The sequence below is a fragment of the Hippocampus bargibanti genome, linkage group LG09 (assembly GCF_051943395.1).
Source record: "Hippocampus bargibanti isolate YZ-2025 linkage group LG09, ASM5194339v1, whole genome shotgun sequence".
In the NCBI taxonomy this organism is placed as follows: domain Eukaryota; kingdom Metazoa; phylum Chordata; class Actinopteri; order Syngnathiformes; family Syngnathidae; genus Hippocampus; species Hippocampus bargibanti.
This window is the reverse complement of record NC_142742.1, coordinates 2,859,964-2,873,072: the sequence shown is the minus strand read 5'-3', so window position 1 is coordinate 2,873,072 and position 13,109 is coordinate 2,859,964. Positions and strand designations below refer to the sequence as shown.

General features: G+C 39.8%; 2 protein-coding genes across 7 annotated transcripts in view; both read left to right on the top strand.

Moving 5' to 3' along the window:
* The window catches only part of stxbp5b (syntaxin binding protein 5b (tomosyn)), a 37,060-nt gene extending 32,158 nt beyond the window's left edge, over window positions 1-4,902 (top strand). For all 6 annotated transcript variants that reach the window (XM_089003798.1, XM_089003797.1, XM_089003800.1 and 3 more), the window contains one exon: window positions 413-4,902. In XM_089003798.1, the coding sequence (XP_088859924.1) occupies window positions 413-454 (42 nt within the window). In that variant the 3' untranslated portion in view covers window positions 455-4,902. The remainder of the gene's footprint in view (window positions 1-412) is intronic.
* Window positions 4,903-6,278: 1,376 nt separating this feature from the next.
* Window positions 6,279-13,109, top strand: part of LOC148893313 (SAM and SH3 domain-containing protein 1-like) — a 34,237-nt gene continuing 27,406 nt past the window's right edge. The window contains exon 1 of the mRNA XM_089004889.1: window positions 6,279-7,737. Coding sequence (XP_088861015.1) covers window positions 7,294-7,737 — 444 coding nt within the window. The 5' untranslated portion in view covers window positions 6,279-7,293. The remainder of the gene's footprint in view (window positions 7,738-13,109) is intronic.

Genomic DNA, 13,109 nt, shown 5'->3' with positions numbered 1-13,109 from the left:
GATGAAACTGGCCACTCCATTCCATCAAGCCATCGACCATCACAAAGGCTAATAAAACGAATTTATTATACAATACAGTTTATTTTATGTATAATAAATGTGCTATGGTATTAGAATTAAAGAAATAAAGTATATTTTGTGTAGTTTTAAGGCTTAGAAAATTAGAAAGTAGAAAATTGTGTTTTTATGGTGACCTGGGAACGGATTATTCTCATTTTAATGGTTTCCTATGGGAAATTAATTTTTGGGGATACACACTTTTCGCCTTACGCACTCTGTCCGGGAACCAATTAAGTTCGTAAGCAAAGGTATCACTGTACGACTGATTGGTTTAAAAAAAAAAATGTATTTCCGCCATTCCTCCTAACTTTTGCTTTGTTTTTTTTTTAATTGTTTTTTTTTTTACTCTCAGATGATGCAAAAGTACAAAGATAAGAAGTGGTACCAGCTCTGATGATGGTAGGCAACGCCGTGATATGAACTGGGGACACTGTAATCATGCACACACACATTTGGGGGGGGGGTTGGCAGGGTCACTTTGCTGTGCATTGTCTTCACTGGCTAAAAGGACCGCAGCTGCAGGCCTAAATGGGCAAATAAAAATCTACCGATCTTACTCTGCAACACCCCCCACCCCCTACCCCACCCGTCCTTTTAAGTGCAATCATTGAAGTTTAATGGTGTCTTGCAGAAGGATTCCGTCTTTATGTCTTTTGTGTAAAGGAAAAGGCTATTTTGAAGCACTTGGGAATATGAAACAGGACCTGATGAAGCTCCTACAAAATAAGGGCTGGTAGTAGACTAGTTCAAAACAAAAAAAAAAGTCACTTTCATTTGATGAGCATTTTGATTATTTATCAAGACTTGTTTCATCATTCGTACGGACACGGTAAAGTTTTTTTTTTTTTTTTTTTTTTTTTTTTACTATTTTCGACATTTATTTGAATATTTATCAGAACACACTCACAAATGATGCTTCTTGGATTATTTATCAATACACAGAAAGTGTTTCTGGAATAATCTACCAGGCCGCAGGAAAATTAACTTATTTATCAGTAGAACACAAATTTCATAATCAGGGCTCGCTGGGAAGGGAATTGTGTTATTTATCAGGACGCGAACTAAGTTTGTGTGAAGTCATTTTGGAAGAGTTTTATTCACCGGGCATTAATTTGTATGAATTTTGAAAGAATTGCACACTTCTGGAAGGTCGTTTACGCTCCTGCTGAGGAGTTTTTCCTCTGTTCCTTCTGTGTAAAAAAAAAAGGCTTCGATTGGATGGTATTCCGCTGTAGTCCATCCCAAAAATGTGTAAAAAAAATAATCATAAATTGCGTGCAGAATGAAAAAGAGGCAATGAAGTACACTGGAAACGGTATTCACTGTATTGACTGGGCTATTATGGGAGGAGAATGAGAGCATTTCTATTTTCATTACCATTCTCGCTCTGCTGTGATGATTATTTTCACGTTTTTCTTTTTGTTTGTTATTATTTTTATATACAGTGATACCTCGGTTTACGAACCCAGTGGCTTACGAACTTTGCGGTTGACGAACGTTAAATTTATGAAAATTTTACCTTGGCATACAAACTATTTTTCGGAATACACACGGAGCTGCCACAATGAGTGATGTGTCGTTCGCGAACGAGCCGGTTCTAACAAGAAAATGGCAGACGGCTTGTTTTTGTCCTCTATTCCCCGCCCCCAGTCTTCGGGTAAAGCCACGTGATTGGTCAAGAACGCAGCAGTGAGGGGGTCGGGTGGGTTTACAGACAGAGAGAATGACGCCGTTCTCCAAAAAAGAACATGGCAGCCGACTGTTTTTGTCCTCTATTCCCCGCCCCCAGTCCTCGGGTAAAGCCACGTGATTGGTCAAGAACACAGCAGTGAGGGGAGGTGGCTTAAACATTAAAGAGACAAGCAGACGACGGAGAGCGAGTGACAAAATGGATAGAAAACGGTGAAATTTGGACTCGTTTCAACTTTGATAGTTCAAAGGTGAGTGTAGACTGCAAGGTTAAAATTCCCATCAGATCAAGAAGGTGAAAGAAGGCTACGTTCCTCATCAAATATTTAATTATGATGAAATCAGCCACTCCATTCCATCAAACCATCAACGACCATCACAAAGGTAAATAAAACGACTTTATTATATAGTACAGTTTATTTCTTTAATTATAATACCATAGTACATTTATTATACATAAAATAAGGTATATTTTGTGTAGTTTTAGAAAATTAGAAAGTAGCAAATTATATTTTATGGGGACCTGGGAACGAATTATTCTCATTTTAATGGTTTCCTATGGGAAATTAATTTTTGGGATACACACTTTTCACCTTACACACTCTGTCTGGGAACCGATTAAGTTCGTAAGCCAAGGTATCACTGTATTTTTCCTTGTTAGTTTAACTAATTGCGCCGTGTTCTGGAGTTCTCAATTAGCGTAGTTTGTTCTTATTTCTGCCTTTGCTAACACATCTCTGCTAAGCTAACCGGTTAGCCGCGTGTTTGCGATCATACATATATTCAGGGATATGTGTATGTATGGGCTCAGTTTTTTTTGGACGCTGTTGTCTGTGTAAGCTCTCAGTCGTACAGGAGTGGTCCATCGATGAGAAGGTTTTCTTCAGCCGTCATCTGTACCAGCCAATTTGAAGTTCACTGACGAAGCCTCTTAGATAAGAAGCCAAACGTCCGACACCTTCAAAGAAGTACAGATGATGACCGAAGAAACCTTCTCATGGTTTTTTTTTTATGCTTGTCGCTGCGAAATACAGTAAAGTCTCGTTATATCGATATCGGATATATCGATAGTCCCGGTTATATCGATACTATTTCTATGTACACACGGAGAAAATTACATGCAAACAGGGTTGGATATATCGATAGTCCCGGTTATATCGATATTTTTTCGGACTCCCTTGAATATCGATATAACGAGACTTTACTGTATTCATAAATAACGCAGTTGAAATTTGACGAGATATCGCGGCCATCTTTTGTGTAACACCAAAGAGATTTTTGTCCATATATTTTCCGTATCATGTTGTTGTTTTTTTTTTTTGCATTCGTGTAAGAAGTTATGGAAATTTCTCAGCAACAACAACAAAACAAAAATGCTGTTTAGATTTTTTTTGTCTCATTTTTATATTTAAAACGTTGGGGTGGGTGGGGGGGGATTCTCATTCTTGAATTTTGTCCTCAACCAGCTCCACCATCGCCAAATCACCCAAAACACAAAGCGCATTTTTAAAGCCAAAAGAATAGTGACAAACATGCCAAGCAGTAGCCATGCAATGTGCATTTTGCACAATTTTTTTTTTGTTCTTGTGAGAGGACCAAAATACATCAGAACCTATCTATGCTCATCTCTTTTGATGTCATTTGTCAATCTGTCATTTGCTTATCGTAATAATCAGGTTTGTTTTTCAGGTTCACACACACACACATACAAATAATATATGAAAACATGATCATATTCCTGAAAGGACAACCGACATCTCCGGACAAGTTGTGTCCATAATTTTTAAAATGTCTTCAAATGACTTCTACTGAGCGTATTTTAATAAGATTCGGCCGCATATAGCTATATTTTACCTTTTAAGACTCGCGATGAATATTCCGGAAGTCTTGTTTTTGAGTTTCTGACAAGTCCGTACGTGACGTCACTGAAGGAACGCCCCAAACCAAAAAAAAGGACACATTGTAGCAGTACTTCCATCACGTCAATGCATTTTGCTGTTTGGTCTGAAAACTTCGTGTTGCACCAAAAATAGGCAGAAGAGGGTGACAAAGCTCCGTGTAAGGAATTAATCAGCCTGTGGGAATGAGCTGATTAATTCCTAACACGGAGCTTTGTCGCCATTTTCTGCCTTTTTTTTTTCGTGCTACGTTCCTCCCCCCCACCTATTGCCTCAAAATGGCACGGAATAAATTCTTTAATCGATTGCAAACATGTATGCTTTCCTCTTCAGAACTATTTGAATCATATTCATAACTGGATGTGTAACAAGAAAGCATAGTCTCCGAAACTGAAGCCATTGTTTTGATTCTCCAGCAATGCAAGACATTTTGGTGTGATGTCACGAACAAGGGGGCGGGACCTCCTGAAAACTAGCCACTTCCTGGTTCATTTTTTTGCAGATTTTGGACACTTTAAATCATTTTTATTGGTGTTTTGCATTTGACTAAAAATATCATACTGCATGTTTTGGGTATTTTAGATGCTATAAAACGTTTTTTTTTATGTCAGTTAGGAAACAAAAAAGTGATGTCGGTTGTCCTTTAAAACTACCTTTAAATTTGACTGTTTGATATGGAATGGCTCAACATTGAGCATTTTTTTTTATTCTTGCCGCCTATCTCACACATACTATACGTGGGTCAATTCCTCTCACCTTTTGTGACCTCTCCCTTTCAAGTATGACTGGGTCCCTCAAAGGTGGGATGAGGAACCCGCGGGGCAGAAGAATAATCTCGTCCTCCATTGAATGGATGCATGACGTTAAGTGTTTACAAACGCGTATTATCTTGACATTTGTATTTACCCACAATAAGAACATCACCGTGATGTTTACATTTGATGGCGTGTACGCGAGTGTGTGAGATTTCCGGGCTTTTGCGTACGCACTGCTGGATAAAGGCTTTTGCTTGGCTTTAAAGCACTGTGCAAAAGAGGGTGGGGGTGGGGAGGCCGAGTTTTAGCCCCACATACATCCGCCATACATCCGATTGTCCGTCTCTGTATGTCTTCTGGGATGAATACATGTGGAGCTGCAGTATTTTCTCATTTTTGTACAGTTTTATTAAAGATGAATTTCCCATGGATGTCCCAAATCTGCTGCCACAAATAATTAGACTGTAGACTATATATATATATATATAGTGCAATGTAAAATAAAGGTTTAAAAAAATCAACTTTAGCTAGTATGTCTTCTTTGTTTGGTTGGGGGACTCCCGATTTTGACCATAATAATAATAATACATTACATTTTAAGTGCATTTCAACGCTCTAAAGGACACTTTAGTCACAGACAAGCATATGTACTATAATAAATAAAAAATAGTCACAATACTCACTTTATAAAGCAAACATACTGTGAAGTGACCTTGAGAGTTTTGAAGAGTGCTTGTAAATGAAATGTATTATTATTATTATTAGATTTTGGTAAACAGCTTACAGCCAGTCAGATAATATCTAGCTAGCTAGCTAATGGATAGCAAATAAATAACGAATAGATAACCAAATAGACAGCTAATAGCTAGCCAGCCAGTCAGCTAGAAAGCTAATATTAGCTAGCTAGCTCGATTTCTATCTATTTGGGTTACTTGCAGGTTGAGTGAACGCTGGCGCATGTGGCTGCCGCTGCTCACCCACAGAAAAATCTATCCTGTGACTGTAAAGTGACCTTGAGAGTTTTGAAAGGCGCTTAGAAATGAAATGCATTATTATTATTATTATTATTATTATTATTATTATTATTATTGGCAGCTGTCTCTTAGCTAGCTAGCTAGCTAGCTTTCTATGTATTTGAGTTACTTCTGGGTTGAGTGAACGCTGGCGTGCGTGGCTGCCGCTGCTCATCCACAGAAAAACATATCCTGTGACTGTGAAATGACCTTGAGAGTTTTAAAAGGCGCTTATAAATTATATGTATTATTATTATTATTATTCAAATGCAGACACTTAAAAGAAAATGTAAAAAAACAAAATACATTTTTACACTAATTGAATGTATAAATAAACAATGAAAGAAGTTTTGTTTTATTTACCTTGAATTTACACTTTTGTAACACATTTTTTTAACACGCACCACAGGGTCGCGAGTACAAAAATCTCCCGTTTTGTGATTTCTGAAACTTAAGATGTATGTCTTTATTATTTGAGAGAAAACATAAAATCAGGTTTTTTTCATAGAATAGCTAGAATCGAATAATATATATATATATATCATACCATTCATTCCTATCTTGGCATGTTGCAATTTGATATGAATAAAGATTTGACGTTTTTAAAATAAAATCAGTTCATGAGAAAAAATGTTTTTTGTGAGAAAAAAATGTGTGAAAAAAACGATTACTTTTGAACATAAATTGCTTTGTTCATATTTTTTTGCGCGAATTGTGTAGTACGTGTACATAATAGTTCGCGCTTTCAGACTATTGAACGCAATTGGCCTGCATTTCCCACAATGCCCTGCAAGTGGCGCCAAAAGCAATCACCTCATCGTCCATCCGGCTGTGTAAAATCTCCGCCAAATGAACCTGAACATCGTCGTCGTCGTCGTCGTCTTCATTTTCTTTACGTTGACCACGTAGGAGGCAGAGGAGCAAGTTGACACAAGGAGTTCCCGTGAAAGGTTAAAGTTAAGTTTTAAACCGTCGTTTTATCTCGTTTTGTTCTCGCTCCCGGCGCGTCGTCTCTACCTCTACATTTCTATATTTAAAGGATGATTTAAAAAAAAACAATATGGACCGCGTTATTTTGACGACGTCCCACGCCTGTTAAAACATTTTAAAGCCGACAGTCAAGACCTTTCAAAAGACACATTGTAACAGTGTCCCGTTTGAAATTGAACTGCCCGGTTAACTTCAACGGGAGGTTTGTCCAGAAATCTCCGTCGTTCCTCACGAGACTCAGACCGAACGGAGATGGGCGCCTAATCCTCCTTTTTTCACCGTCCATAAAGTGACCGACGTTGAGAAGCCTTCTTTGAATTTGAGAACGTCGAGCTCTGGGTCCAACCAGACTTTTGCTCCCTTGAGATCATAATAATCATAATACATTTCATTTCTAAGCGACTTTCAAAACTCTCAAGGACACTTTACAATCACATGATATTTTTTTCTGCGGGTGAGCAGCGGCAGCCACATGCGAGATGACATAAATTGAGTGATGAAGAGAATTCTTACACATCTCCGTCAACTAAACTGATCGATGGACATTATCTTCTGCACACCTGCATGTTCAATGCATTTTTATGCTAAATAGGACTTTGAACTGGGAAAATATCCATCCATCCATTTTCCAGACCGCTTAATCCTCATTAGGGTCTGGTCGGGGCACACCCTAAATTGGTTACCTGCCAATCATAGGGTACACAGAGACAAACAACATTTTTGAATATATTGAAATGATCAACTGAAATGCTGGAGGAGCTTAACTGCTTCTTGCGCCGATATCTGACGGGACTATAGCACCCCCCGCAACCTCAGTGTTGCACCATCTCTGTCGGTGATGGTGGCGGCAGTGGAAGTAGTGTGCTAGGTGCACCTTACAAAGCCAGTATGAGCCAAGGCGCCAACCTGGTGCTTGAGTGGCTCTCCCGGCTCCACATGGTTCAGTATGTGGAGGCCTTCCTGGATAATGGCTATGACGATCTGGAGGTCTGCAAGCAGATCGGCGCGCCGGACCTTGATGCCATTGGAGTCCGCTTGGAATACCACCGCCACCGGCTTCTAACTGCCGTCCGACAGTTGAGGGACTCCGATGGCAGGAAGGCACCGGGGTACTACTTTACCTTGGAACCCCGCCAGGAGATGCAGAACCAGGGAGGGATCGAGAACCGGGCCGCACGGACGCATCGACCATCCTGTCCCGGGAAGCACGACCCGAGATTGACGGATTGTAACGACTTTGTGACCTACCCCAAACTCAAACTCAAGGTCCTTATCCGGGATAAACTGGCCAAAGATGGCATCGACCTCGGAGAAGCACCGTACAGCCATAAGGTAAGATCACTTTGTGATATTAAAATAAAAACATACTATTCAACATTTGTTTTTCGTAAAGTGAGAATCAAATTCCGTTCTTCGCGGTCTCCGGTGCGCCGATTCCGCGTGGGCTCCATGATGTGCGGCCGTTCTCCGATGTGGTGGCCGATGGCCAGACGCTCCAGGCCGCAAGATCCGCAAGTTTACGAAAACGGCCGATCCATCAATGTGCAGAGTATAGGGGGTGTTAAAGTCGAGGCCCGTGGGCCAAATCGGGCTCTGTACGTCATTATGTGACTGTAAAGTGTCCTTGAGAGTTTTGAAAGACGCTTACAAATGCAATGTATTATTATGATTATTAACATCATTATTATCGCCATTATTATTAACATCATTATTATCGCCATTATTATCGGCATTATTATTGTCATTACTATCGTCATTATTAACATGATTATCACCATTATTAACGTGACTATTATCATCATTATGATCATCATTATTAAGGTGATTATTACCGTCACTATTACCGTCACTATTACGTCACTGTTATCGGCACTATTACCGTCACTATTACCGTCACTATTATGAATGTTGCTGTGCCAATGACCATTTTGTGTTTAGTAGCCTTGTACTGAGCAAGTTGCTTGTTCTGTAGCCACAGATGGACATAAGTCTTCTTGTGCTGGTCCCAAGCCCGGATAAAATACAGAGAGTTGTGTCAGGAAGGGCATCCGACGTAAAAGCTTGGCCCAAAACCGCTTTATACGACGTAACGGTCCCCAATGCCGGCGCAAAAACACGTCCATTGAGATGAGTCGAACCGCTACTCGGACAAAACAGACAAAAGCGAAGACAGCTGTCAGCTGCCCGGCAAGGCTTCCCCGTCGCTAGCATTTCATTGAGAGAGGAACCCTGCTGGCTCGGGCTTGTCCCGACGTCCTTTGCAACACGATGAACATTCTCATGTTTTTTTATTTTTGTTTTGTTATTCCCCTTCATGCTTTTCACGAGGCGAAGCAGAGAGGAAAGTTACTTGAAGAAAAGGACCAATTGCTTTGAGGCTGTCCTTCGTTAATCTGCTTAACTCATTCACTGCTAGACGATGTGCAAGAATGTGTCCACTCCAGTGCCAGGGTTTTTGTCATTTTCACTCAAATGGCAGGACCCACGGAATATTGAGTTTCAGGACTATATAAACATTCAACGCAGCGTAAGAAACCTTAGACTCTCTTCTTTCATCAGAAAAAAAAGAGTTAATTCCTAAGTTATATGGTTCTGGAGTTATCCGAGCTTGAAATGGGGGCGGATGTACAAAATACAATACAATCCGTATTGATTTATATAGCGCTCTAACAACAGCTGAAGCTGTAAACAAAGCGGTAATATGGACAAATGATGCGTCCTCGTGGAAGGGAAAAACATTGCCAGAGGTCTGACCAGCTCTTTATCGGCAACCCCGTCGCAAGACGGTCGTAAGTCGAAATGGTCGTAAATTGAAATCCATTCAAAATGTTGAATAGAGACTCGGAGGCTAAATGTCTCGCAAACTCCCCCTATTGAAAATGTTAAAAAATAGAGTCTGGAGGTCGTGGTCGTAAGTACAGGTGGTCATAAGTCGGGTTGGTTGTAAGTCGGATGTTACCTGTATTATTAAGAGGTTATTTGAAATTTTTTTTCTACCCAGTATCAGAATCTGCGAGCGAACGCAATACATCCACCGGATATGTCTAATATAAATCCCGGCCTGTAATCCCTGACCCATATTTGTCACTCATAATGTTGTCCCTTCAGTTAGCAGGCTAAATAACTTCTGCTTTTCCATTTCAGATCTTTTGCTTTTAAGTATTTCATCATTTCAAACGCAAATAATTCAGAGGAACTTCTGGAGGAGGGAATTCTCTGTATTAGGTCCAAAGACAGCATAAAATGGCTTCAAGGTTCTGTTAGTTTTTTTTTTACAGATCAATAATTCTGTCGCTGTGAATGGATGTGTGTGTGTGTTTGTATGACTAGTCTTGTGGGGACCACTAACATTTTATACCATACGTAGTGAGGACATTTTTACAAGTGAGGACCTTTTAGCCGGGCCTCACAAGTTTTTCATTCTAAAGGCTTCTAGAGGGTCTATATATGCATCTGTCAAAGTTTCAGAGAGGTCCTCACAAATTCACCCAAAAATATTTTTTTGGTGTGTATTTCCATTTCACTTGGATATACACACTTTTTACTCACTGCGTGTGTGTGTTTAATGAGAGGAAAAAGTTCATAGCACAAAAAGTAAAACAATATTTAACCAAATTTACAACAGGGGTGAGGACTTTGAATGTATCCATTCAGAAACCTCACTCCTGCTGTTATTTCAGTTTCAAGTCCACTTTTTGTTTCTTTGTTTTTAAAGAGGTTGAAGTGGGAAATGGGGTGACGGTAGCCAAATTTGCGTGAATTATAGTACAGTGAGACCTCAACTTACAAACACCTTATCTTACAAACGTCAAATTTATGAAAATTAAACCTTATGATAAGCACTATTTTCATAATAAACACCCACCACGGCTGGCGGAGTGATTTTCGGCGGAAGCACACAACCGAACAGCACCAGAGGTTAAGTTACCAACAGTCCATATGGAAGGTGACTCTCCTTCCATAAGCCATCAACGACCATCAAAAAGGTAAATAAAGTGACTTTATGATACAATACAGTGTATTTCTTTCATTACAATACAATAGCACATTTATTATACATACAATAAGGTATGTTGTGTGTAGTTTTTTAGGCTTATTTAGTTGAAAAGTATATTTTTTGGAAACCCGGGAACGGATTATTCCCATTTTAATGGTTTCCTTTGGGAATTTTTTTTTGAGATACACACTTTTCGCCTTACTCTGTCTGGGAACCAATTAAGTTCGTAAGTTGACGTCTCACTGTATATTTTTAGTGAAAAATCAGTTATCAAAGTTATCAAAAATCAGAAAGCCTTTAATAGTCCCGCAATGGAGAAATTTGCAATCTACAGCAACAAAATTGAAAGGGGTCGGGGGTGTGAAAAGATAAAAAACGAAATATTCAATGCATAATAGAAATAAAATAGTAGGAAGGGTTTTTCCATTAAAGTAGGTCGATAGAAACAGTACTGGACATCAGCACCCCTTCCATTGGATTTCCATGGCCTACCGTCGAAGGTCAGGTATCGTGCTGGCTACCAAAGCTCACTCGAATGGTCACAAGTCCTACCCGAGTCGGGGAAAACCACACGGCCAGGAGGGGGGTTGGGACTGACAGTGTACACCATTTTTATAGTACGTGACGTCAGCGGGGCCATAAAAAGGTCAAACGTGACTGGTGGGGGTGGGGGGGGGATCATGTCATGGCACATTCGCGCAATAGAATAGAAAAGTGGCTTTTGTATAATGCTTTTGACCTTTTATTGACCCCCATCCACCCCGTCGTCTATCTCATCTGCGGCTTGAACAAACGACCTTACAGGGATTTATTCTGAATATATTTATTTCGCTATTATCATTCATACAGATAATAAAATAGATATGTCTGTGTCGGCTCTCAGTCATACCGAAAAAGGTTTCTTACGACCATGTTCCGTTCCGACCGAACGGTCGTAAGTCGAAATGGTCGTAAGTCGAAATCCATTCAAAATGTTGAATAGAGACTCGGAGGCTAAATGACTGGCAAACTCCCCCTCTTTAAAATGTTAGAAATAGGGTCTGGAGGTTGTGGTCATAAGTACGGCCGGTCGTAAGTTTCCCAAATTTGTTCGGATGGTGCCGATAAAGCGCTGGTCAGACCTTTGGCAATGTTTTTCCCTTCCACGAGATGGGCAGTATTTGCCTTTTGTCCATGTTAGCACTTTGCTACAGCTTCAGATGTTGTTAAACCGCGATATAAATCAATATGTATGTATTGTATTGTATTGTATTTGGTACAGCCGCCCCCATTTCAAGATCAGATAACTCCAGACCCATATAACTTAGGAATTCATTTTTTTCCCCCAAAATACACCTGCCCCAATTTCAAGCTCAGATAACCCCAGACCATATAACTTAGGAATGAACTCTTTTCTGATGAAAGAAGAGAGTCCAAGTTTTCTAACGCCGTCATGAATGTTTATGTAGTCTTAAAACTCGATATTCTGTGGGTCTTGCAATTTGAGTGAAAATGACAACAACCCTGGCACTGGAGTGGACACATTTTTACACATCGTCTGGCAGTGAATGAGTTAAACAGAATTTTTTTCAAGACATGCTATTTCTTGAGCAAGATACAGTAAAGTCTTGTTATATCGATATCGGATATATCGATAGTCCCGGTTATATCGATACTATTTCTATGCACGCACGGAGAAAATATATCGATAGTCCCGGTTATATCGATATTTTTTCGGACTCCCTTGAATATCGATATAACGAGACTTTACTGTATTTATCTTCAGTTGCGAGCAGCTTCTCATGGTATCTAAATATCATGGCGGCTTTAATAATGTATCTTGCTTTAACTACATTAAATCAAGCATGCACCATATGCTCTTAAGAATACAAAATGGCATACATTAATTTTAAATCAGACGTTTGCTCGCAATCCAACAATATATCATCACGAACTTCACTTGCTTCTTATCGGTGCTTTAAAGAAAAAAAAAATCACAGCCAAAAAAAAATACAGGTGCATTTTTTTGTCAATAGTCCATTGGGAATTCTGAGCTTCCGTGTGCACATTGTTTGAAAATCTCCATTTCATCGATTATATAAATCACAATGGGGTGTCGTTCATTCCGTGATAACCTCATGCACTCAATTATGGAGTTACTCTGATTTATATTGGGTGTAATTCCAGTATCGACCACTAGATGCTCGTTAGCAATGGTACAGTATACATTTCAATGAGCGAAGAAGCAGAGTGCAGTGATACCTCGGCTTACGAACGCTTTAGCTCGCCTTACGAACATAAAATTCGCGAGAATATAATATTGGCATACGAACTAGTTTTTGGCGGATGAACACCGAACCACACGGTCGAACAGCCACAGTGGCTGGCGGACTAGTTTTCCACACCCCCTTTGAGTGCAGATGTGGTTTGCTATCGAGTGGAGTACTTTTGCTATTATGGGACCAAAAAGCCACAGGCTAGTGTTGAGCTGAAGAGGACACAAAAGAAAATTACGGTCAAGAAGAAGAAGGAGATTGTCGAAAAACAACAACGAGGTGTGCGTTTGTGTGATTTAGCATCCCAGTACCAGTATGCTAAGTCGACCATTGCTACGTGTGGCTAAAGGTGTTTCTGTGTTTTCTAAGCAACAGTCTCAGCCTATAAAAGAGGTTCAAAAACTTCTGTTGATTTGGATTAACGAAAAGCAGCTAGCAGGGGACCGTGTGAG